Source organism: Lethenteron reissneri, chromosome 62, assembly GCF_015708825.2.
Source record: "Lethenteron reissneri isolate LAM-NWPU_2019-01 chromosome 62, ASM1570882v1, whole genome shotgun sequence".
Lineage (NCBI taxonomy): Eukaryota > Metazoa > Chordata > Hyperoartia > Petromyzontiformes > Petromyzontidae > Lethenteron > Lethenteron reissneri.
Genome location: NC_083840.1, coordinates 1267899 through 1294333, shown reverse-complemented (window position 1 = coordinate 1294333; position 26435 = coordinate 1267899). Strand labels below are relative to the sequence as shown.

General features: G+C 49.8%; 1 protein-coding gene across 8 annotated transcripts in view; it reads right to left on the bottom strand.

Moving 5' to 3' along the window:
- Nucleotides 1-26001, bottom strand: part of LOC133358462 (solute carrier family 22 member 15-like) — a 56151-nt gene extending 30150 nt beyond the window's left edge. Inside the window, exons 1-7 of one of the 8 annotated variants that reach the window (XM_061576759.1) lie at nucleotides 25935-26001; nucleotides 17141-17249; nucleotides 14632-14781; nucleotides 12228-12360; nucleotides 11011-11175; nucleotides 6924-7053; nucleotides 6062-6325 (exon numbers count right to left, since the gene is read on the bottom strand). In XM_061576759.1, coding sequence (XP_061432743.1) covers nucleotides 6062-6325; nucleotides 6924-7053; nucleotides 11011-11175; nucleotides 12228-12360; nucleotides 14632-14781; nucleotides 17141-17224 — 926 coding nt within the window. In that variant the 5' untranslated portion in view covers nucleotides 17225-17249; nucleotides 25935-26001. The other 7 variants (XM_061576756.1, XM_061576755.1, XM_061576757.1 and 4 more) reach the window with 7 other exon arrangements.
- Nucleotides 26002-26435: the final 434 nt, after the last annotated feature.

Sequence of the window (26435 nt, the reverse complement as noted above, 5' to 3'; positions counted from 1 at the left end):
TCACGTTCTGCAGATTTAGATGCCACTGATTCTTCACGTTTTGCAGATGTAGATGCCACTGGTTCTTCACGTTCTGTAGATGCCACTGGTTCTTCACGTTCTGCAGATATAGATGCCACTGGTTATTCACGTTCTGCAGATGTAGATGCCATTGGTTCTTCACGTTCTGCAGATTTAGATGCCACTGATTCTTCACGTTTTGCAGATGTAGATGCCACTGGTTCTTCACGTTCTGTAGATGCCACTGGTTCTTCACGTTCTGCAGATATAGATGCCACTGGTTCTTCACGATCTGCAGATGTAGATGCCACTGGTTCTTCACGTTCTGTAGATGTAGATGCCACTGGTTCTCCACGTTTTGCAGATGTAGATGCCATTGGTTCTTCACGTTCTGCAGATGTAGATGCCATTGGTTCTTCACGTTCTGCAGATTTAGATGCCACTGATTCTTCACGTTTTGCAGATGTAGATGCCACTGGTTCTTCACGTTCTGTAGATGCCACTGGTTCTTCACGTTCTGCAGATATAGATGCCACTGGTTCTTCACGATCTGCAGATGTAGATGCCACTGGTTCTTCACGTTCTGTAGATGTAGATGCCACTGGTTCTCCACGTTTTGCAGATGTAGATGCCATTGGTTCTTCACGTTCTGCAGATTTAGATGCCACTGGTTCTTCACGTTCTGTAGATGTAGATGCCATTGGTTCTTCACGTTCTGCAGATTTAGATGCCACTGGTTCTTCACATTTTGCAGATGTAGATGCGACTGGTTCTTCACGTTCTGTAGATGCCACTGGTTCTTCACATTTTGCAGATATAGATGCCACTGGTTCTTCACGATCTGCAGATGTAGATGCCATTGGTTCTTCACGTTCTGTAGATGTAGATGCCATTGGTTCTTCACGTTCTGCAGATGTAGATACCATTGGTTCTTCACGTTCTGCAGATGTAGATGCCATTGGTTCTTTACGTCCTGTAGATGTAGATGCCACTGGTTCTTCACGTTCTGTAGATGTAGATGCCACTGGTTAATCACGTTCTGCAGATGTAGATGCCATTGGTTCTCCACGTTCTGCAGATGTAGATGCCATTGGTTCTTCACGTTCTGCAGATGTAGATGGCACTGATTCTTCACGTTCTGCAGATGTAGATGACACTGGTTCTTCACGTTCTGCAGATGTAGATGCCACCACCGCCATTTATTGCGCGGCGGTCGAACTTACGACTCTCGGTCCGAACGAGCAACTGGACAAACAGACGGGGTTTGTTCGTATCTCTGAAAGTTCGTAAGTTGAATGTTCATAAGCAGAGGAGTACATACATACGTCACGTGTGTGCGAGCGAAGCTCTCCGACCGCGTGTCGCTCTCTCTCTCTCTCTCTCACCACGTGCACATCATTGGTTCTTCACGTTCTGCAGATTTAGATGCCACTGATTCTTCACGTTTTGCAGATGTAGATGCCACTGGTTCTTCACGTTCTGTAGATGCCACTGGTTCTTCACGTTCTGCAGATATAGATGCCACTGGTTCTTCACGATCTGCAGATGTAGATGCCACTGGTTCTTCACGTTCTGTAGATGTAGATGCCACTGGTTCTTCACGTTTTGCAGATGTAGATGCCATTGGTTCTTCACGTTCTGCAGATTTAGATGCCACTGGTTCTTCACGTTCTGTAGATGTAGATGCCATTGGTTCTTCACGTTCTGCAGATTTAGATGCCACTGGTTCTTCACGTTTTGCAGATGTAGATGCCACTGGTTCTTCACGTTCTGTAGATGCCACTGGTTCTTCACGTTCTGCAGATATAGATACCACTGGTTCTTCACGATCTGCAGATGTAGATGCCACTGGTTCTTCACATTCTGTAGATGTAGATGCCACTGGTTCTTCACGTTTTGCAGATGTAGATGCCATTGGTTCTTCACGTTCTGCAGATTTAGATGCCACTGGTTCTTCACGTTCTGTAGATGTAGATGCCATTGGTTCTTCACGTTCTGCAGATTTAGATGCCACTGGTTCTTCACGTTTTGCAGATGTAGATGCCACTGGTTCTTCACGTTCTGTAGATGCCACTGGTTCTTCACGTTCTGCAGATATAGATGCCACTGGTTATTCACGTTCTGCAGATGTAGATGCCATTGGTTCTTCACGTTCTGCAGATTTAGATGCCACTGATTCTTCACGTTTTGCAGATGTAGATGCCACTGGTTCTTCACGTTCTGTAGATGCCACTGGTTCTTCACGTTCTGCAGATATAGATGCCACTGGTTCTTCACGATCTGCAGATGTAGATGCCACTGGTTCTTCACGTTCTGTAGATGTAGATGCCACTGGTTCTCCACGTTTTGCAGATGTAGATGCCATTGGTTCTTCACGTTCTGCAGATGTAGATGCCATTGGTTCTTCACGTTCTGCAGATTTAGATGCCACTGATTCTTCACGTTTTGCAGATGTAGATGCCACTGGTTCTTCACGTTCTGTAGATGCCACTGGTTCTTCACGTTCTGCAGATATAGATGCCACTGGTTCTTCACGATCTGCAGATGTAGATGCCACTGGTTCTTCACGTTCTGTAGATGTAGATGCCACTGGTTCTCCACGTTTTGCAGATGTAGATGCCATTGGTTCTTCACGTTCTGCAGATTTAGATGCCACTGGTTCTTCACGTTCTGTAGATGTAGATGCCATTGGTTCTTCACGTTCTGCAGATTTAGATGCCACTGGTTCTTCACATTTTGCAGATGTAGATGCGACTGGTTCTTCACGTTCTGTAGATGCCACTGGTTCTTCACGTTCTGCAGATATAGATGCCACTGGTTCTTCACGATCTGCAGATGTAGATGCCATTGGTTCTTCACGTTCTGTAGATGTAGATGCCATTGGTTCTTCACGTTCTGCAGATGTAGATACCATTGGTTCTTCACGTTCTGCAGATGTAGATGCCATTGGTTCTTTACGTCCTGTAGATGTAGATGCCACTGGTTCTTCACGTTCTGTAGATGTAGATGCCACTGGTTAATCACGTTCTGCAGATGTAGATGCCATTGGTTCTCCACGTTCTGCAGATGTAGATGCCATTGGTTCTTCACGTTCTGCAGATGTAGATGGCACTGATTCTTCACGTTCTGCAGATGTAGATGACACTGGTTCTTCACGTTCTGCAGATGTAGATGCCACCACCGCCATTTATTGCGCGGCGGTCGAACTTACGACTCTCGGTCCGAACGAGCAACTGGACAAACAGACGGGGTTTGTTCGTATCTCTGAAAGTTCGTAAGTTGAATGTTCATAAGCAGAGGAGTACATACATACGTCACGTGTGTGCGAGCGAAGCTCTCCGACCGCGTGTCGCTCTCTCTCTCTCTCTCTCTCTCACCACGTGCACATCATTGGTTCTTCACGTTCTGCAGATTTAGATGCCACTGATTCTTCACGTTTTGCAGATGTAGATGCCACTGGTTCTTCACGTTCTGTAGATGCCACTGGTTCTTCACGTTCTGCAGATATAGATGCCACTGGTTCTTCACGATCTGCAGATGTAGATGCCACTGGTTCTTCACGTTCTGTAGATGTAGATGCCACTGGTTCTTCACGTTTTGCAGATGTAGATGCCATTGGTTCTTCACGTTCTGCAGATTTAGATGCCACTGGTTCTTCACGTTCTGTAGATGTAGATGCCATTGGTTCTTCACGTTCTGCAGATTTAGATGCCACTGGTTCTTCACGTTTTGCAGATGTAGATGCCACTGGTTCTTCACGTTCTGTAGATGCCACTGGTTCTTCACGTTCTGCAGATATAGATACCACTGGTTCTTCACGATCTGCAGATGTAGATGCCACTGGTTCTTCACATTCTGTAGATGTAGATGCCACTGGTTCTTCACGTTTTGCAGATGTAGATGCCATTGGTTCTTCACGTTCTGCAGATTTAGATGCCACTGGTTCTTCACGTTCTGTAGATGTAGATGCCATTGGTTCTTCACGTTCTGCAGATTTAGATGCCACTGGTTCTTCACGTTTTGCAGATGTAGATGCCACTGGTTCTTCATGTTCTGTAGATGCCACTGGTTCTTCACGTTCTGCAGATATAGATGCCACTGGTTCTTCACGATCTGCAGATGTAGATGCCATTGGTTCTTCACGTTCTGTAGATGTAGATGCCATTGGTTCTTCACGTTCTGCAGATGTAGATGCCATTGGTTCTTCACGTTCTGCAGATGTAGATGCCATTGGTTCTTTACGTCCTGTAGATGTAGATGCCACTGGTTCTTCACGTTCTGCAGATGTAGATGCCACTGGTTAATCACGTTCTGCAGATGTAGATGCCATTGGTTCTCCACGTTCTGCAGATGTAGATGCCATTGGTTCTTCACGTTCTGCAGATGTAGATGGCACTGATTCTTCACGTTCTGCAGATGTAGATGACACTGGTTCTTCACGTTCTGCAGATGTAGATGCCACCACCGCCATTTATTGCGCGGCGGTCGAACTTACGACTCTCGGTCCGAACGGGCAACTGGACAAACAGACGGGGTTTGTTCGTATCTCTGAAAGTTCGTAAGTTGAATGTTCATAAGCAGAGGAGTACATACATACGTCACGTGTGTGCGAGCGAAGCTCTCCGACCGCGTGTCGCTCTCTCTCTCTCTCACCACGTGCACATCATTGGTTCTTCACGTTCTGCAGATTTAGATGCCACTGATTCTTCACGTTTTGCAGATGTAGATGCCACTGGTTCTTCACGTTCTGTAGATGCCACTGGTTCTTCACGTTCTGCAGATATAGATGCCACTGGTTCTTCACGATCTGCAGATGTAGATGCCACTGGTTCTTCACGTTCTGTAGATGTAGATGCCACTGGTTCTTCACGTTTTGCAGATGTAGATGCCATTGGTTCTTCACGTTCTGCAGATTTAGATGCCACTGGTTCTTCACGTTCTGTAGATGTAGATGCCATTGGTTCTTCACGTTCTGCAGATTTAGATGCCACTGGTTCTTCACGTTTTGCAGATGTAGATGCCACTGGTTCTTCACGTTCTGTAGATGCCACTGGTTCTTCACGTTCTGCAGATATAGATGCCACTGGTTCTTCACGATCTGCAGATGTAGATGCCACTGGTTCTTCACATTCTGTAGATGTAGATGCCACTGGTTCTTCACGTTTTGCAGATGTAGATGCCATTGGTTCTTCACGTTCTGCAGATTTAGATGCCACTGGTTCTTCACGTTCTGTAGATGTAGATGCCATTTGTTCTTCACGTTCTGCAGATTTAGATGCCTCTGGTTCTTCACGTTTTGCAGATGTAGATGCCACTGGTTCTTCACGTTCTGTAGATGCCACTGGTTCTTCACGTTCTGCAGATATAGATGCCACTGGTTCTTCACGATCTGCAGATGTAGATGCCATTGGTTCTTCACGTTCTGTAGATGTAGATGCCATTGGTTCTTCACGTTCTGCAGATGTAGATGCCATTGGTTCTTCACGTTCTGCAGATGTAGATGCCATTGGTTATTTACATCCTGTAGATGTAGATGCCACTGGTTCTTCACATTCTGCAGATGTAGATGCCACTGGTTAATCACGTTCTGCAGATGTAGATGCCATTGGTTCTCCACGTTCTGCAGATGTAGATGCCATTGGTTCTTCACGTTCTGCAGATGTAGATGGCACTGATTCTTCACGTTCTGCAGATGTAGATGACACTGGTTCTTCACGTTCTGCAGATGTAGATGCCATTGGTTCTCCACGTTCTGCAGATGTAGATGCCATTGGTTCTTCACGTTCTGCAGATGTAGATGGCACTGATTCTTCACGTTCTGCAGATGTAGATGACACTGGTTCTTCACGTTCTGCAGATGTAGATGCCACCACCGCCATCTATTGCGCGGCGGTCGAACTTACGACTCTCGGTCCGAACGGGCAACTGGACAAACAGACGGGGTTTGTTCGTATCTCTGAAAGTTCGTAAGTTGAATGTTCATAAGCAGAGGAGTACATACATACGTCACGTGTGTGCGAGCGAAGCTCTCCGACCGCGTGTCGCTCTCTCTCTCTCTCACCACGTGTACATCATGACGAGCGTGCGCGTGCGCAGAACCGGGTGAGTCCCCACATCCATCAGCGATCCCCCCGCCGCGCCCCCCCCCCTCGCCGCCCCCACCTCCCCCGAGCCTCGCAGCGGGCGCAGCTGCACTTGGGGCGGGGGGAGGGAGCCGGTCGCCGTGGCTCCGACGTTGCCCCTGGCGATGAGGGACAGCGTCTTCTCCGCCTCCACGATACGACCACGGGAATGCAGCCACCGCGGGGACTCGGGCAGCAGCCACCTGGGGGGCGAGCGCACACACAGACACGCATACACACACAGACACGCGCACACACACATAGACATACACGCACACACACACAGACACGCGCACACACAGACACACACACGCACACACAGACACACGCACGCACACACAGACACACACACGCACACACAGACACGCGCACACACACACAGACACACGCACGCACACACAGACACACGCACGCACACACAGACACGCGCACACACACATAGACATACACGCACACACACACAGACACGCGCACACACAGACACACACACGCACACACAGACATACGCACACACAGACACACGCACGCACACACAGACACACGCACACACAGACACGCACACACACACACACGCACACACACACACATAGACATGCACACACGTACACGCATACACGCGCACACACACATACACGCGCACACACACGGACACGCGCACGCGCATACACACGCGCACACACATGCACACCCGTGTTATAGAATTGTTATAGGATTGTGTAATAGGGAATGTGTTATAGGATTGTGTTTAGGATGGTGTTAAACGATTGTGCTTTCGGGGCGGCGTGTAGTGGGGGTGGTTACAGCGAGGCGAGGAGCAGCAGCACCCCGGGGACGTTGGCCGTCAGCGTGAGCCAGCGCCAGGGCCTCACCGCCACCCCCAGCGCCGCAAACACCACCAGGCCCAGCGCAAAGAACGCGCTGTACAGGGACCCTGAGCACGCACGCACACAAACACAAACATCCCCCGTGTAACCTTCAACAGACCGTTGGGGCGAGTGCTGTTAGAAGCGAGCAGCAGCGCCTACGAAGGTCGGCACTGTGGCACACGAGGGGGTGGGTTGCCAGCACCACGCCCGGCCGCCTTTGTCTCCCCAGTGGCGATGTTTACTACACATCACACCGGCTACTCATTTGAGGCCGAGTCGACCTAGGGGAGGGCCAGGACCGGTTCAGATAATCGTCACTGGTGTTGGTGGCCGTGAGCGGGAATCGAACTCGGGTCGCCCGGTTCGTGACGCAGTGCTAACCGCTGCGCCACCGCTCCCCGTACGCACACACAAGACAAAGACCACCCGTATAGCCTTGAACAGACTGATGGGGCAAGTTCTGTTCGTGAGCACCTCTGAAGGTCGGACAGACTCCAAAATGGCGACGTTTACTACACACGGGAACCAGGTACTCATTTGTATGTGTGTATGTTCAACTTCTTTTTCACCGTATGTTGCCATCCGTGTAAATAGCAACGTAGTGTATCGTAGCGTAGTGTATGGTAGTGTAGTGATGTATATTGAGTCACTATGGCGTTAGCGCCAGAGAGAAGAGTGTAACTGTGCGTCTTAGAGCCTCTCTCTGTCACCTATGGCATACGGGACAGTCTCGGTGAACCCAAGAGGGCATGTGACCAGCAGAGGATAAGGACGGGGGCCAGAAGGGGACCGAAGGGGGGATACGTTAAGTAAAGTTGCAGAACCTTCTGGGAAGATCCCGAAGGGGGCGTGGCGGAGGGCGGAGTGAGGCCACGCCCAGGAGGATAAAGGGCAGTCCCGGGAGCGTTCTGGGCTGTCTTCTGGAATCAACCCGCCGCGCTACGCTCTTCGGCTTATGCTCTTCGGGCTTCGGTCGTCACATTCAACATCGTGGGTCAGGCAGTAATTTACTGACCTGCCGCGTTTATATGGTAACCTTGTTGGGGTCTAGCTCCGTGGTAGTTACGACGTAGTTAGTTATCCCGAGTGTTTATGTAGTTTATGTAGTTACCCTGTTGGGGTGTATAATAAACGTGTTGCCTCCACGTTACCAGTGTCTGCCTCCGTGGGACCCACTACATTAGTGTAGTGTAGTACAAAGTAGTGTAGTGTATAGTAATGTAGTGTATAGTGTGGCGTATAGCAGTGTAGTGTACTATAGTAGTGTATAGTGTAGTGTATGTATGCCTCCCAAAAACTAACCCCTCGTCCACATCGTGGGAGGTGGTAACAGGTAAAGTACAGGATTGCCAGACAGGGCGAGGTATGGTGAGTGGTTCGACCACCTGGGCCGCTTCGGTAACCAACGAGGCCTGTCTGGACTCACCTGGAAACGCGCAGCCTAACGGGGCTCTGGTTAGCCACTTAGGCTAAGGGAGTAAACCCCGATAAAATCCCGGGTGGATACCAAGTGGCCAACGGCCCACCTAGGTGGGGCGTTGGCCACTTGACGGAGGAGCCACTGGATGTCTGGTGCTTCAGGACAAGCCTTCCACTCGTCTTGGTTTTCTGCCTCACCATTGGACCCAGGCTTGGTTCCTGGTTAAGCCCCGTGCGGTAGGCTGGTGTGCAACAGACACTGCACATAAATTAATTCACGCACTGGCACCCTCCAAGGAAACTGTACCATCGCACCACAACACTACGCACCCAAAGCCCTTGGGCGATTGGCAAGTGGCGAGCGGGGCAGGCCTATGCAGCTAAAAGCTCCTAGACACAACACAGAACCAAAACTGCGGCTATTAGAAGGTCGCCACACACTCGGCTTAGGCAGCAGTGCATCCCGGCAGCTGTAGCTGTGACTGAGCAGCCCACGAGGATCCACTCTGCTCACCCCAAATGGGGAGGGGGCTATAAAAGGTGCCCTAAACGTAGCCTTCTGAGCAACATCCTGTCTGGCTTACCACGACCAGAGGGAGCATCAATAATTGCGGTCGAAACAAAAAGAAAAATAACCTAAACATTGCATCCTGGAATGTCAGGACCCTCACAGACAACCCAAACTCGCAACGTCCAGAGCGCCGAACAGCTCTTGTGGCGCGCGAGCCGAGACAATTTAATATCCAAATTGCCGCCCTCAGCGAAACCCGTCTGGCAGATGAAGGCCAACTGACCGAGCTAAGTGGAGGCTACACCTTCTTGTGGAAGGGTAAATCAGCGCATGAACGACACCTGCATGGCGTAGGGTTTGCAATAGACAACGTGCTCATCGGCAGCTTAGGTGAGCTTCCAATTGGTATCAATGAGCGTTTTATGCCTCTATGAAACTCGCAAAAGACCAACATGTAACCACCATTGTCACAGTCTTCAAAAAAGGTGACAAGTCAGACTTTGACAACTACAGAATCTCTCTTCGTGCCACTGCTGGAAAAATACTGGCAAGAATCCGACTAAACAGACTTCCACCACTTGCTGAAAAACTCCTTGCTGAGTCGCAGACTGGCTTTCGACCTGGCAGGGGAACCTCGGACATGATCTTCTCAGCCCGTCAACTCCAAGACAAGTGCCAGGAGCAGAGACTACCATTGTACATGGCCTTCTTTGATTTTACTAAAGCTTTTGATTCTGTTAATCGTGATGCACTATGGAGAATCCTTCTGAGACATGGCTGCCCAACAAAATGTGTTAACCCCCTCCGTCTGTTGCGTGACGGTACGAAGGCTGTCATCCTCTCTGATGGTGAAACCTCAGAGCCAATCGAAGTTAAGGTGTGAAGCAAGGCTGCGTTATTGCACCAACTCTTTTCTCCATCTTCCTGACGGGAATGGTTCATCTGACAGAGAACAGATAATACTGGTAGGAACCTCCTGGTTACACCAGCCCACAGGGGATTATTGTGTCCGTCGTGCAGGGAAGGGCTGGGTGGGGAGGGAGGGGCTGGGTGGGGAGGGGAGGGTGGGGAGGGGCTGGGTGGGGAGGGAGGGGCTGGGTGGGGAGGGGAGGGTGGGGAGGGGCTGGTTGGGGAGGGGCTGGTCACCCCGTGGTGCCCTTATAAAACTCAACGTTTAACCTACTCACGCCGGCTTGTGCCCACCCTCACAGTCGGGCATATTTGCGGAATACACCACGCCGCCGTTAATCCTGGCCATTGACCGAGCAGCCCAACGTTCCTACCAGCTCCCTCCGCAGGAATGTGTTATAGGAAGGAAGAGCGCTCCAGACGGCCCCAGAAGCACGTCTGAAAGCGCCGTGCGATGCGGTCACCGTCTTTGTTCGACGGTCAGCCAAAAGCCGTTGCTGCTGCTGCTGCGAGGATGACCGGAGTTCGCATGGTGATGGGTGTGTCCTCCTTAACAAGATCAGCGAGGTATCGTGGTTCATTCGTGGCGATCACTTTGCGTGCGTGTGATGAGCGCGACCTCACAATGTGTTCGTTCGGCAACCGGAAGCCAATGCAAACTCGGCAAAAGTAACCAAAACAGTTTCCAAAGTAACCAAAAAGTTACTAAAAAGTGACCAAAAAAGTTTCCAAAGTAACGAAAAAAGTAACCAAAAATTACCAAAAAAGTAACCGAAGTAACCAATTTTTTTTACCAAAGTAACAAACAAAGCAACTAAAGTAACCAAAAAATTACCAAAAAGGTTACCTCTAAAGTTACCAAAGTAACCAAAAAAGTTACTAAAAAAGTAACCAAAATAACCTGAAAAGTGACCAACGTAACGAAAAAAGTGACCAATTGCGAATCGTAATATTTGGCCATGGAAGCCTCCGTGTACAAATGAACGTTCACTCACCACCGCGTGGCACACGGCCGGATCTCGTAGTCTCCTGTCACGGCAGCGCACCACAGAAAAGTTTTGCACACGATGCGGTCCCCTTTGCGAACGTTTTCGCCGGCTCGTTTTACAACCGCGACGCCATTACAAATTTGCGTGTGTCGGGGGGGGGGGTGGCGTGGCGAGCGCGCGGTGGCTCGACTTACCGGTGCTACCCCAGTAGGCGGAGCCCACGTACTCCTGGAGGAGGACGAAGGAGACGAGGGCGGTGCCGCCGTTGGCGACGCCGACGACGAGTCGCGACGCGCAGAACCAGCGCCACGTGGGCGACAGCGCCGACGCGAGGCCGCCCAAGACATCCACCAGCAGCCCTGCGCCCACGACGCCGCCACAAAGACGAAGATCCCCTTAGCAGACTGTTGGGGGCAAGTGCTGTAAGCGAGTAGCAACTACGAAGGCCGGCATGGCAAATACAAAGACAAAGATACCCCGTGTAGCTTTAACAGACGGTTGGGGTCAAGTGCTGTCTAGCAAGCAGAACCTAGGAAGGCTGGCACGGCAAAAAAAAACACAAACATCCCCCGTGTAGCCGTAACAGACTGTGTGGGTCAAGTGCTGTGAGAGAGTAGCAACTACGAAGGCTGGCAGGACAAAAAAAGATGAAGATACCCCGTGTAGCCTTAAAGAGTTAAAGGCTATCCGGGGGTACGTTTATCTCGTGGTGGCGAGATGTTAACTCCATTGCCCGGTATACAGGAGGTCGTGGGTTCGATCTCAACCCTGACTCCTGCATATTTGTAGATTTAATTTCTCTCTCCCCGTGATCGCGTGGATTTTTCTCCGGCTCCTCCGGTTTTTCCCCTCCATGTTTAGAAACATACATTAATCGAGTCTTTGGCTGCTCCATTGGAACCTCATTTGCCAGTAAAAAATATAATAGTTTTTTTACCCTTCTATCTGGCAACAAAACTGACACCTTTTTTACAAGGAGTCATATTTGCATAGATTATCAGAGTTATGTTTTTGTTTGCATTATGGCTGCAGGTATTGTGGTCTATGCAAACATGAAAAAGGTGTCAGTTTTGTTGCCAGATAGAAGGGTAAAAAAACAATTATCTTTGGCTGCTATAAATATACACACGACAATAACCAACTTTGTTGAGCCGCCATTTGTGGCCAGGTCGCTTCTGAAATAGATCCTGGTAGCTCAGTGGGCCTTACCTGGTAAAATGAAAAGAGTTCAGTTCATAGTTTACAGAGCGACACGCAAACTCCAAATAAACACGCATCGTCAGGCGAGGTAGTTAACATCTCATCCAACCAAAGACAAAGATCCCCCGCATAGCCTTAACAAACTGTCGGGGGGGGGGGGAGCAAGAGGTGTTAGCGAGCAGAACGCGACGTTTCTGTGCGTATTCTGTACCGATGAGGTAGACGCGCCTCCTGCCGTACAGGTCGGAGCACTGGCCAAAGACGAGGGAGCCGAGCAGCACCCCGCAGAAGTAGAGCGAGGACGCCAGCCCCACCAGGATGGCAGCGTCATCTCCCAGAGCCCACTGCACACAAACACATACGCACGCACGTACACATACACACACCACCTCTATAAACACACACACGTACATATACACACCACCTCTATACACACACACACACGTACATACACACACCACCTCTATACACATACACACACGTACATACACACACCACCTCTATAAACACACACACACGTACATATACACACCACCTCTATAAACAACAAAGATCCCCCATATAGCCTTAACAGACTTTAGGGGCAAGTGCTGTTATCGAGCACCTATGAAGGCCGGAACGGTACACGAGGGGGTGGGTGGCCAGCACCACGCCCGACCGCCTTTGTCTCCCTAGTGACGATGTTTACACACCGCACCAGGTACTCATTTGAAGCCGAGTCGACCTAGGGGAGGCCCAAAACCGGTTCAGATAATCGTCACTGGTGTTGGCCGTGAGCAGGAATCGAACCCGTGTCGCCGGGTTCATAGCGCATCGCACTAACCACTACACTACCGCTCCGCACACCTCTATAAACACACACACACACACGTACATTTTTTTTCGATTTAAAGCTTTCGTGACTGCAGGGATTCATCTTCTTGGTTCTTTCGGTAAAGTCACGTAGAAGGGAAGTAATAAAATAATAAAAATAATAAAAAAAATTTTGTTTTATTTTTATTATTTTATTACTTCCCTTCTACGTGACTTTACCGAAAGAACCAAGAAGACACACGTACATATACACACCACCTCTATAAACACCAACCAACCAACCGCCATTCGCCACTAAGTGGCGGTGACGTCACCACGACGCTTGTGCCAGGCCATGTGCACCTTGAGGCCACGTGAAGTGTCGAACGCCCGCTGGCAGGAGGTCACGGGGCAGACCCAGGTGCCAAGGGTCGATTGACTGAGATGACTGGCTGATGCACCACCCGTGCCCCCTACTGTGTGGTTGGCCAGCACCACGCACGGCCGCCTTTACGTCTCTAGCGGCGATGTTTACACGTAGCACCGGGTACTCATTTGAGGCCGAGTCGACCTAGGGGAAGCCCAGGACCGGTACGGATAATCGTCACTGGTGTTGGCTGTGAGCACGAATCGAACTTGGGTTCATAGGGCAGCACGCTAACCGCTTCACTGCCGCTCCCCACACACCACGATGCAATAAGATAAAAAAACATCTCTCATGCAATCTCCGTGGATTGTTAAGAATACAGACAATTGTTTTGTTTCCTTCATATATTGTAAAAAAAAATATGTTTCGATTTAAAGCTTTCGTGACTGCAGGGATTCATCTTCTCGGCTGCTTGCGTTGTGGCCGAAACGTCGTGAGAATTATTTTATTATGTTTTTATTTTTATTATTTTATTACTTCCCTTCTACGTGACTTTATCGAAAGAACCAAGAAAACAAAATATGGTTTAGTTTCACAGTGGTACCTCGGTATACGTCGTTAATTCGTTCCAGAAGGTAGGACTTATACCGAAAATGACGTATACCAAACTAATTTTTCCCATAAGAAATAAACGGAAAGGAAACAATCCGTTCCAGAGTATAAGAAATGATATTTTGTATGACATTATACATTAATGGTGTTGTTTAAAATAATTTAGACACTACTTATTACTAAAATGCATACATAAATTAAAATAAATTGAAATAAAAATAAAAAGTAACATCACTTTACCTTGCTGAGAGGAGTTGATAGCCTACGAGGATGGTGGTGAGGGAGGGGAGGAGTGGTGAACGGGGTCTACGCGGTGACTCATCCCGACCCATACAAGTTCTAGCAAGTACGTCATATCCCAAGCAAGACGTCGTATCCCAAGATGTGTTTTTCTCGTCAAAACACGACGTATACCAAATTCGACGTATTCCAAAGCGGTGGTATACCGAGGTATAACTGTATTTGTACATATTTGTGAAGCGATGCGTTTACCTTCACTAAACTGTTTTTGTAACCCTCTGACCCCCGTGCCCCTGCTGGACATCTGCAGTCTAAACAAAGATTCTGATTCTTAACTCGCAACACTGCGCCGCCGCCGCCACTGCCGCACAGGATTCACTCGCTCTGCGAGAGAGAGGACGACTCAAGAGGCGCCCGGAGGAGGAACCACGGACGACCAGTGCAGCATCTACACATGTTGAACTTCTTTCACATCATACGTAGCCAACCGTGCGTGCTAATCCCGGGGTATGTTGGAGAGCAAATCCACAACATTTACAGATCCACAACAGGCGTGTCCCTGAGGCGTGCCCCTGAGGCTTGCCGCTGAGCTGTGTCGCGTTACCTCTGTGACTACAGAAGAGCCGTTGGCGGCTTGTAAGGGAGGCGAGGTCCTGCGGGAGGCCTCCGGGGAGACGGCGCGTGGGCGCGTGGGGCCAGCGGACGGGATTTGTCCAATGAGGATAATCAGCACAGCCTGGAACGCCAAGTACACCTGCGGAGGGACACGGAGATTCCCAACACCGCGTTACCTCGCCCGCTGGTCTCGTCGAGGGGCGTTGAACCATCGCCACGCGAACTCCGGTCATCACTCGCAGCGACGGCGGTTCTTTTGACTGGCCGTGAAACAAAGACACATTCGTCGCACGCTTTCAGAAGCGCATCGGCGGCCGTCTGGAACACTCTTTCCTTCCGATATTAGGGGCCGTTCATAAATGACGTCACGCAATTTTGGACGATTTTTGCCCCCCCCCCCCCCCCTCGTCACACGGCGTCACAAAAAGTCAGACCCCTCCCTCAAATATGACGTCACAAAGCTCTGCCCCCCCCCCCCAAAAAAAAAACATGCTTCAAATCGCTTTAAACTATTGTCATTGTAGTGCGTATTTAATGTGCCGCTGCACTCTGATGTTGTAGGAGAAAACATTTATTAAAAAGTCTATTTAATTAAGTAGAACGTGTTGTCTATATTTATTTCAAGTTGTGCATTTTGATGTGACGTCACAATTCACAAACCCCCCCCCCCCTCGTCACACATCGTCACAAATGTCTGACCCCCCCCCCCCAGGTGCGTGACGTCATTTATGGACGGCCCCTTAGGAAGCCGCTGGGAGCTATGCACTTTTAAATCTAAATTGACAAATTCATTTCTATTTAACTCCTTAGTGTGTTTAGTTTGTTGTTCATCTTCCGCACCTCTTATTATCACGATTGGCTACGTACGGTGCGAAAGACGTTCAACATACATACGTATTTACAATAGCTTGGGACAATGGTTCGTGTTATTGCGCTGTAGCCATAGCACTCTCATTCTGTATGTACGTATGTTGAAATTCTTTCGCACTGTACATCGCAAAACCATGCTTATTGGAAGTGCCAATGCTATCAACTATTTTTTTTCAGAAGCGACCTGGCCACAAATGATAGCTCAACGAAGTAGTTTCTCACGTGTAGATTGATCGCAGCCAAACACTCTAAACGCACGTTTCTAAATGTGGAGGGAATATCCGGCAGACCCGGAGAAAAATCCACGCGACCAGAGGGGGAGAAGAGACACCGCAAACTCCCAACGTACAGCAGGCGTCACGGTTGGGATCGAACCCATGACCTCCTGCGTACCAGGCAACGGAGTTAACATCTCGCCACGAAGTAACCGGTCCCGACAACTTCGCTCGCTCATTTCTTCCACCCTGCGTGGAGGACTCGGGACGACCAGACACTGGCTGTTTTTTTAATCTCATCGACACCGTGTTCAACCGTCACGCTGCAGGTCACAGCAACTCACCGACTCGCTCATCCCAGTCCTCGGCTCACCATGGGTGGAGTGAATCGGTGATTGAAGCTCACGCGAACGCTAACCACGGTAGTAGCAGTAGTAGCGATAGAAGAGTGACAAGGTGATTGACCGCCGGTGAGTGAGCGAGAGACTGGAGGGTGAATCGGTGAGTGCTGGGCTCACCACTTAAATCAATTGCTGCTTTACGCTGAATTCCATCCGGCACAGCGAGTTAGAAACTGGGTGCCGAAGTGGCGAGATGTTAACTACCTCGCCTGGTACGCAGGAGGTCGTGGGTTCGATCTAGACCCTGACGCCTGCTGCTGTATATTTGGAGTTTGCTGCGTCTTTCTCCCCATTGGTCGCGTGGATTTTTCTCCGGGTCCTCCGGTTTTTCCCCTCCACATTTAGAATCAACGTCACCACGCGTTTAGAGTCTTTGGCTACTGCTATAAATTTCCACGTGATGATGACAAGTCACTCTCTGTTGAGCTATCGTTTGTGATGGCCGGGTCCGCTTCTGAAAAGAGCTACAAAGAGCTCAGCTGGGCCTTACCTGGTAAAAGAAAAAATAAATCGTTTGTTTCTTAATGATTAACCTGATGGAGGTGGGGTAGAGTTCGGAGGTGTAAAATATAAAGGTGTATCAAGATGATCACGACGGATGACAGTGAGGGTGATGATAACGATGCCGATGATGACGATGATGATGACGACGATGACGACAATGACGGCGATGACAACGATGATGATAACGATGATGATGATGATGATGACGATGATGACGATAACGATGATGACGATGACGATGATAACGATGATGACGATGACGACGATGATGATGATGATGACGACGATGATGACGACGATGATGACGATTACGATGATAACGATGATGACGATGACAATGACGACGGCTATGACAACGATGATGACGATGATAACGATGATGCTGATGATGACGATAACGATGACGACGATGCCGATGACGACGATGATGGCGATGACAACGATAATGATAACGATGACGACGATGACGGCGATGATTGTGGGAGCCACGCCGCTGTCGTCCTGGCACCTGCACGAGCAGCAGCAGGCCACAGCGACGGCGCTGGTAGGGACCGCAGGCGCCAACGACCACGAAAGCTTCCTCCAGATCCATCGGCCCATCACCACCGCGGTGGGGCCTACGCACACACGCAGAGCCGACTCACGCGTTGAGTAAAGAATAGGGACTGTGGGCTTGAATAAAGGATGGTGTATGTGTGTTCCATCACCACGGCGCCTACGCACAAGCGCGGCACAGCCGACTCATAAGTTGAATGAAGGATCGAGACTGTGGGGCTGAATAAAGGTTGTTTATTGTGGTCCAATAAAAGATGGTGACTGTGGTTGAATCAAGGATGAATAATCATACTGTGTCAACCCACACGGTTTACCCCGTATTCTTGTTTCAGAGAAATAGAGTTTTCAGGTCCATACGGCGTACAGCCGTTTCAATGATGAGCAAAAAAGATGTCTATTTGTTCGTGTTTCTCCCTTGCGATGGGACTTTGTAAGATGAACGTTGAGATGTATAAGGGCACGGGGTGACCAATAAGGTCTGAATTGGTCTGTAATTAGGTAGGGCACTGATTAGGGGTTGACAGGTATGGTTTCTCCAAATTACCTGTTCCACCAGTAGCAGAGGTGTTTCAGTAAAATATTTGTGCCCTCAGGGGGGATTAATATCGTGCCACTGTGGCTAGAATGTTAACTACCTCGTCTGGTATGCAGGAGGGCATGGCTTCAAACCCGACCCTGACGCCTGCTGTATATTGGGAGTTTGCGTGTCTCTCTCTCACCATCATCATCAGGGTGACAAGGAGATGTTAACTACCTCGCCTGGTATACAGGAGGTCGTGGCTTCGATCCCGACCCTGACGCCTGCTGCTGTGTATTTGTGTGTCTCTCTCTTCCCGTGGTCACGTGGATTTTTCTCCGGATCCCCCGGTTATTCGCTCCACATTTAGGATCAGCGTCAGGCGTTTAGAGTTATCTGGCTGCTGTAAATCTTCACGTTATAAGCCACTTCACTGAGCTTGCTATCGTTTGTGATTGGCAGGTCGCTTCTGAAAAAGATGTACATAGTTAACTCAGTGGAGGGCTTACCTGGTAACATTTTAAAAAGATTAAGTTTACATTCCCAGACATCTGTGAAAAAAGTAGCTTTATAGCTCATCGGATTCCTCTGGTATAAACAAATATTACCATTCTGAAAATATTTTAAAAACTTTTCAATCAATGCTGGCGCAAATGTCAGATGTCTGCAAGGACCCTCTCTCTGTAAGATATCAAATGATGGCCACTTGTTCTATATCCAAACATCTCACCACTGTCTGTCCATTTGCTTCATTGCTGCACTCAGGTTTGTCAAGCGTGTGTACTGTGTGTGTACTGTGTGTGTGTGTACTGTGTGTGTGTACTGTGTGTGTGTATACTGTGTGTATGTACTATGTGCACTGTGTGTGTATACTGTGTGTGTATACTGTGTGTGTACTGTGTGTGTGTACTGTGTGTGTAAGTGTGTGTGTACTGTGTGTGTACACTGTGTGTGTATACTGTGTGTGTGTGTGCTATGTGTCTGTGTGTGTACTGTGTGTGTGTACTGTGTGCACTGTGTGTACTGTGTGTGTGTACTGTGTGTGTACTGTGTGTGTGTACTGTGTGTGTGTAAGTGTGTGTGTGTAAGTGTGTGTGTGTGTACTGTGTGTGTGTAAGTGTGTGTGTGTACTGTGTGTCTATGTGTGTGTACTGTGTGTATGGAGCGGTGGTGCAGCGGTTAGCGCTACGAACCCGGCGACCCCGAGTTCGACTCCAGCTCACGGCCAACAACACCCAGTGACGATTATCTGAACCGGTCCTTGGGCCTCCCCTAGGTAGACTCAGCCTCAAATAAGTACCCGGTGCGTAAACATCACCGCTGGGGAGACAAAGGCGGTGGTGCTGGCCACCCACCCCCTCGTGTGCCGCTGCTACTCGCTGAAAGCACTTGCCCCTACAATGTTAAGGCTACACGGGGGATCTGTGTCCTGTAGAAGTACTGTAGAAGTACTGTAGAAGTACTGTGTGCTACATGCAGTCCATAGATACTGCAAGAGGCGTGTAAACTGCAATGCAGCCAAGACTTTGCGTGGGAATCCTTCATACCCACTGCGTGTAATACCATGGCAAGTACCGTAATGTAGCGGGTTTATACACCAATGCAGTCTGTATATATATAGACTGTATGTATAGACTGTATATATAGACTGTGTATAGACTGCACATAGACTGCGCAACAACAAAAACTCCATACAAAGTTACGCGCACGGCGTTTGAAACTCGCGTAAAGTCTCCGCGGCGTGCACGCGTGTTGGTGTGTTGGTGTGGTGGTGTGTTGGTGTGGTGGTGTGGTGGTGTGGTTGTGGTGGGTGTGTTTGGTGTGGTGGTGTGTTGTTGGTGGTGGTGGTGTGGTGGTGTGTTGGTTGTGGTTGGTGGTGTGTTGGGTGTTGGTGGTTGTGTGGTGTGGTGGTGTGTGGTGTGGTGGTGTGGTGGTGTGTGGTGTGTTGGTTTGGTGGTGTGTTTGGTGTGTTGGTGTGGTGGTGTGTGGTGTGTGGTGTGGTGGTGTGTTGGTGTGTTGGTGTGTTGGTGTGGTGGTGTGGTGGTGTGGTGGTGTGTTGGTGTGGTGGTGTGGTGGTGTGTTGGTGTGGTGGTGTGTTGGTGTGGTGGTGTGTTGGTGTGGTGGTGTGGTGGTGTGTTGGTGTGTTGGTGTGGTGGTGTGTTGGTGTGTTGGTGTGGTGGTGTGTTGGTGTGGTGGTGTGTTGGTGTGGTGGTGTGGTGGTTGTGTGGTGTGTTGGTTTGGTGGTGTGTTGGTGTGTTGGTTGGTGGTGTGTTGGTGTGTTGGTGTGGTGGTGTGTTGTGTGTTGGTGTGTGGTGTGGTGGTGTGGTGGTGTGGTGGTGTGTTGGTGTGGTGGTGTGGTGGTGTGTGGTGTGTTGGTGTGGTGGTGTGGTGTGGTGTGTGTTGGTGTGGTGGTGTGTTGGTGTATTGGTTGGTGGTGTGGTGGTGTTGGTGTGTTGGTGTGTTGGGTGGTGTGTGTTGGTGTGGTGGTGTGGCATGGCGTGGTGGTGTGGTGGTGTGTGTTGGTGTGTTGGTGTGGTGGTGTGTTGGTGTGGTGGTGTGTTGGTGTGGTGGTGTGTTGGTGTGGTGGTGTGGTGGTGTGTTGGTGTGGTGGTGTGTTGGTGTGGTGGTGTGTTGGTGTGTTGGTGTGGTGGTGTGTTGGTGTGGTGGTGTGTTGGTGTGGTGGTGTGTTGGTGTGGTGGTGTGTTGTGTGTTTGGGTGGTGGTATGTTGGGTGTGTTGGTGTGTGGTGTGTTGGTGTGGTGGTGTTGGTGGTGTGGTTGTGTGTTGGTGTGTTGGTGTGGTGGTGTGGTGGTGTGGTGTTGTGTTGGTGTGGTGGTGTGTTGGTGTATTGGTGTGGTGTGTTGTGGTGGTGTGTTGGTGTGGTGGTGTGTGGTGTGGTGGTGTGTGGTGTGGTTGGTGTGTGGTGGTGTGTGGTGTGGTTGGTGTGTTGGTGTGGTGGTGTGTTGGTGTGGTGGTGTGGTTGGGTGTGGTGGCGGTGTGTTGGTTGTGGTGGTGTGTGGTGGTGCATGGTGGTGGGTGGTGGGTGGGGTGGCGTGGTGGGTGTGTGGTGTGGTGGTGTGTTGGTGTGGTGGTCCTGTTGGTGTATTGGTGTGGTGGTGTGTTGGTGTATGGGTGTGTTGGTGTGGTGGTGTGTTGGTGTGTTGGTGTGGTGGTGTGGTGGTGTGGTGGTGTGTTGGTGTGGTGGTGTGTTGGTGTGTTGGTGTGGTGGTGTGTTGGTGTGGCATGGCGTGGTGGTGTGTTGGTGTGGTGGTGTGGTGGTGTGTTGGTGTGGTGGTGTGTTGGTGTGGTGGTGTGTTGGTGTGGTGGTGGTGGTGTGTGGTGTGGTGGTGTGTGGGTGGTGGTGTGGTGGTGTGGTTGTGTGGTGGTGTGTTGGTGTGGTGGTGTGTTGGTGTGTTGGTGTGGTGGTGTGGTGGTGTGTGGTGTGTTGGTGTGTTGGGTGGTGTGGTGGTGTGGTGTGTGTGGTTGGTGTGGTGGTGTGGTGGTGTGTTGGTGTGGTTGGTGTGGTGGTGTGTTGTGGTGGTGTGTGTGGTGTCTGGTGGTGTGGTTGGTGTGGTGTGGTGGTGTGTTGGTGTGGTGGTGTGTTGGTGTGGTGTGTGTTGGTGTGTTGGTGTGGTGGTGTGGTGGTGTATTGGTGTGGTGGTGTGGTGGTGTGTTGGTGTGGTGGTGTGTTGGTGTGTTGGTGTGGTGGTGTGTTGGTGTATTGGTAGTGTGGTGTGGTGGTGTGTTGGTGTGGTGGTGTGGTGGTGTGGTGGTGTGTTGGTGTGGTGGTGTGGTGGTGTGTTGGTGTGGTGGTGTGTTGGTGTGGTGGTGTGGTGGTGTGGTGGTGTGTTGGTGTGTTGGTGTATTGGTGTGGTGGTGTGTTGGTGTGGTGGTGTGTTGGTGTGTTGGTGTGTTGGTGTGGTGGTGTGGTGGTGTGTGGTGGTGTGTGGTGTGGGTGTGGTGGTGTGGTGGTGTAGGTGTGTGTTGGTGTTGGTGATGTGGTTGGTGTGTTGGTTGTGGTGATGTGGTGGTGTGGTGGTGTGTTGGTGTGGTGGTGTGTTGGTGTGTTGGTGTGTTGGTGTGTGGTGGTGTGTGGTGTGGTTGGTGTGTTGGATGTGTTGGTGTGGTGATGTGGTGGTGTGTTGGTGTGTTGGGGTGGTGGTGTGTTGGTGTGGTGGTGTGTTGGTGTATTGGTGTGTTGGTGTATTGGTGTGTTGGTGTGGTGGTGTGGTGTGTGGTGTGGTGGTGTGTTGGTGTATTGGTGTGGTGGTGGTGGTGGTGGTTTGGTGGTGTGGCATGGCGTGGTGTGTGCACTGCTCACAGACCGTACAGACCGCAGCGCACGTGTCGTTAGGCGTACCCTCTCTGCAGACTTTCTGTCCCCTGTGTAGTATCTCTGTAGTATCTGTGTAGACTGTGTAGTATCTATGTAGACTGTGTGTAGACTGTGTAGACTGTGTGTAGACTATGTGTAGACTCTCTGTAGACTGTGTTAGACTGTGTGTAGTACCTCTCTGTGGACTTTGTGTAGACTTTGTGTAGACTGTGTGTAGTATCTGTGTAGACTGTGTGTAGGACTGTGGGTAGTACCCTCGTCTGTGGCCTGTGTGTAGACTGTGTGTAGGACTGTGTGGTAGTACCCTCTCTGTGGACTGTGTGTAGGACTGTGGTGTAGACTGTGTGTAGTACCACTTCCTGTAGACTGTGTGTAGACTGTGTGATAGACTGTGTTGTAGTATCTGTGTAGACTGTGTGGTAGACTGTGGTAGACTGGTGTGTAGTACCCTCTCTGTAGACTGTGTGTAGGACTGTGTGTAGACGTGTTAGACTGTGTGGTAGTATCTCTGTAGACTGTGTGTAGACTGTGTGTACCCTATCTTGTGGACTGTGTGTAGACTGTGTGTACCCTCTCGTGTGGGACTGTGTGTTAGACTGTGTGTAGTACTGTGTGTACTGTGTGTAGACTGTGTGTAGGACTGTGTGTAGACTGTGTGTAGTATCTCTGTAGACCGTGTAGACTGTGTGTAGACTGTGTGTACCCTCTCTGTGGACTGTGTGTAGACTGTGTGTAGACTGTGTAGACTGTGTGTACTGTGTGTAGACTGTGTGTACTGTGTGTAGACTGTGTGTACCCTCTCTGTGGACTGTGTGTAGACTGTGTGTAGACTGTGTGTACTGTGTGCAGACTGTGTGTAGACTGTGTGTAGACTGTGTAGACTGTGTGTAGTATCTCTGTAGACTGTGTAGACTGTGTGTGGACTGTGTGTACTGTGTGTAGACTGTGTGGACTGGTGTAGTATCTCGTATAGACTGTGTGTAGACTGTGTAGACTGTGTACTGTGTGTAGACTGTGTGGGACTGTGTGTAGTATCTCTGTAGACTGTGTGTAGACTGTGTAGACTGTGTACTGTGTGTAGACTGTGTGGACTGTGTGTAGTATCTCTGTAGACTGTGTAGACTGTGTGTACTGTGTGTAGACTGTGTAGACTGTGTGTACTGTGTGTAGACTGTGTGTACTGTGTGTAGACTGTGTAGACTGTGTGTAGACTGTGTGTAGTATCTCTGTGTACTGTGTGTAGACTGTGTGTACTGTGTGTAGTCTGTGTGTACTGTGTGTAGACTGTGTGTACTGTGTGTAGACTGTGTGTACTGTGTGTAGACTGTGTGGACTGTGTGTAGTCTGTGTGTACTGTGTGTAGACTGTGTGTACTGTGTGTAGACTGTGTGTACTGTGTGTAGACTGTGTGTAGACTGTGTGTACTGTGTGTAGACTGTGTGTACTGTGTGTGGACTGTGTGTAGACTGTGTGTAGTATCTCTGTAGACTGTGTGTACTGTGTGTGTACTGTGTGTAGACTGTGTGTAGACTGTGTGTAGTATCTCTGTAGACTGTGTGTAGACTGTGTGTAGACTGTGTGTAGTATCTCTGTAGACTGTGTGTAGACTGTGTGTAGACTGTGTGTAGTATCTCTGTAGACTGTGTGTAGTATCTCTGTAGACTGTGTGTACTGTGTGTGTACTGTGTGTAGACTGTGTGTAGTATCTCTGTAGACTGTGTGTACTGTGTGTAGACTGTGTGGACTGTGTGTAGTATCTCTGTAGACTGTGTGTAGACTGTGTGTAGACTGTGTGTACTGTGTGTAGACTGTGTGTACTGTGTGTAGACTGTGTGTAGTATCTCTGTAGACTGTGTGTACTGTGTGTAGACTGTGTGTACTGTGTGTAGACTGTGTGTACTGTGTGTAGACTGTGTGTAGACTGTGTAGACTGTGTGTACTGTGTGTAGACTGTGTGTAGACTGTGTGTAGACTGTGTGTGTACTGTGTGTAGACTGTGTGTAGACTGTGTAGACTGTGTGTACTGTGTGTAGACTGTGTGTAGACTGTGTGTAGACTGTGTGTGTACTGTGTGTAGACTGTGTAGACTGTGTGTAGACTGTGTGTACTGTGTGTAGACTGTGTGTACTGTGTGTAGACTGTGTAGACTGTGTGTAGACTGTGTGTACTGTGTGTAGACTGTGTGTACTGTGTGTAGACTGTGTGTACTGTGTAGACTGTGTGTAGACTGTGTGTAGACTGTGTGTACTGTGTGTAGACTGTGTGTAGACTGTGTGTAGACTGTGTAGACTGTGTGTGTACTGTGTGTAGACTGTGTAGACTGTGTGTAGACTGTGTGTAGACTGTGTGTGTACTGTGTGTAGACTGTGTGTACTGTGTGTAGACTGTGTGTACTGGGTAGTATCTCTGTAGACTGTGTGTACTGTGTGTAGACTGTGTGTATATCTCTGTAGACGTGTGTACTGTGTGTAGACTGTGTGTACTGTGTGTAGACTGTGTGTACTGTGTAGACTGTGTGTACTGTGTGTAGACTGTGTGTAGACTGTGTGTACTGTGTGTAGACTGTGTGTACTGTGTGTAGACTGTGTGTACTGTGTGTAGACTGTGTGTAGACTGTGTGTAGACTGTGTGTACTGTGTGTAGACTGTGTGTAGACTGTGTGTAGACTGTGTGTACTGTGTGTAGACTGTGTGTAGACTGTGTGTAGACTGTGTGTAGACTGTGTGTGTACTGTGTGTAGACTGTGTGTAGACTGTGTGTAGACTGTGTGTACTGTGTGTAGACTGGTGTAGACTGTGTGTAGACTGTGTGTAGACTGTGTGTAGTATCTCTGTAGACTGTGTGTACTGTGTGTAGACTGTGTGTACTGTGTGTAGACTGTGTGTACTGTGTGTAGACTGTGTGTACTGTGTGTACTGTGTGTAGACTGTGTACTGTGTGTAGACTGTGTGTACTGTGTGTAGACTGTGTGTAGACTGTGTGTGTACTGTGTGTAGACTGTGTGTAGACTGTGTGTAGACTGTGTGTAGACTGTGTGTGTACTGTGTGTAGACTGTGTGTAGACTGTGTGTAGACTGTGTGTAGACTGTGTGTGTACTGTGTGTAGACTGTGTGTGTACTGTGTAGGTGTGTACTGTGTGTAGACTGTGGTACTGTGTGTAGACTGTGTGTAGACTGTGTGTAGACTGTGTGTACTGTGTGTAGACTGTGTGTAGACTGTGTGTACTGTGTGTAGAACTGTTGTGTAGACTGTGGTGACTGTGTGTACCTGTGTGTAGACTGTGTTGTAGACTGTGTGTACTGTGTGTTAGACTGTGTGTACTGTGTGTCGACTGTGTGTACTGTGTGTAGACTGTGTGTAGACTGTGTGTAGCTGTGTGTACTGTGTGTAGAATGTGTGTAGACTGTGTGTAGACTGTGTGTAGACTGTGTGTGTACTGTGTGTAGGACTGTGTGTAGACGTGTGTACTGTGGTAGACTGTGTGTAGCTGTGTGTAGACTGTGTGTAGTATCTCTGTAGACTGGTGTACTGTGTGTAGACTGTGTGTACTGTGTGTAGACTGTGTGTACTGTGTGTAGACTGTGTGTACTGTGTGTAGACTGTGTGTAGACTGTGTGTACTGTGTGTAGACTGTGTGTACTGTGTGTATACTGTGTGTACTGTGTGTAGACTGTGTGTAGACTGTGTGTGTACTGTGTGTAGACTGTGTGTAGACTGTGTGTAGACTGTGTGTAGCTGTGTGTGTACTGTGTGTAGACTGTGTGTAGACTGTGTGTAGACTGTGTGTGTACTGTGTGTAGACTGTGTGTGTACTGTGTACTGTGTGTAGACTGTGTGTAGACTGTGTGTAGACTGTGTAGACTGTGTGTAGACTGTGTAGACTGTGTGTAGTACCCTCTCTGTGGACTGTGTCGCGTTCTCTGCTTCGTCGACTGTCAGTTTTCCCGCGCCAGCAAACCAGCGCCACGTCCGCACAGCCGCACGCCCGCGGGCGCGTCCCGATTGGCGGGAGCGCGGTCACGTGGCCTCCCACCCCAACGTCCCCCACCTCAACCCCCCCCACCCCCTTAACCCCTACCCCCAAACCCCCCAACCCCCCCACCCCAACGCCCCCCCACCCCCTCACCCCAAGCCCCCAACCCACCACCCCAACGCCCCCCACCCCCAACGCCCCCCCCAACGCCCCCCACCCCCTAACCCCCTCACCCCCAAGCCCCCCAACCCCCCCACCCCAACGCCCCCCCCACCCCAACGCCCCCCAACGCCCCACCCCCTAACCCCCTCACCCCCAAGCCCCCCAACCCTCCAACGCCCCCCACCCCAACTCCCCCCAACGCCCCCCACCCCCTCACCCACTCACCCCCCAACCCACCAACCCCAACACCCCCCCCCCAA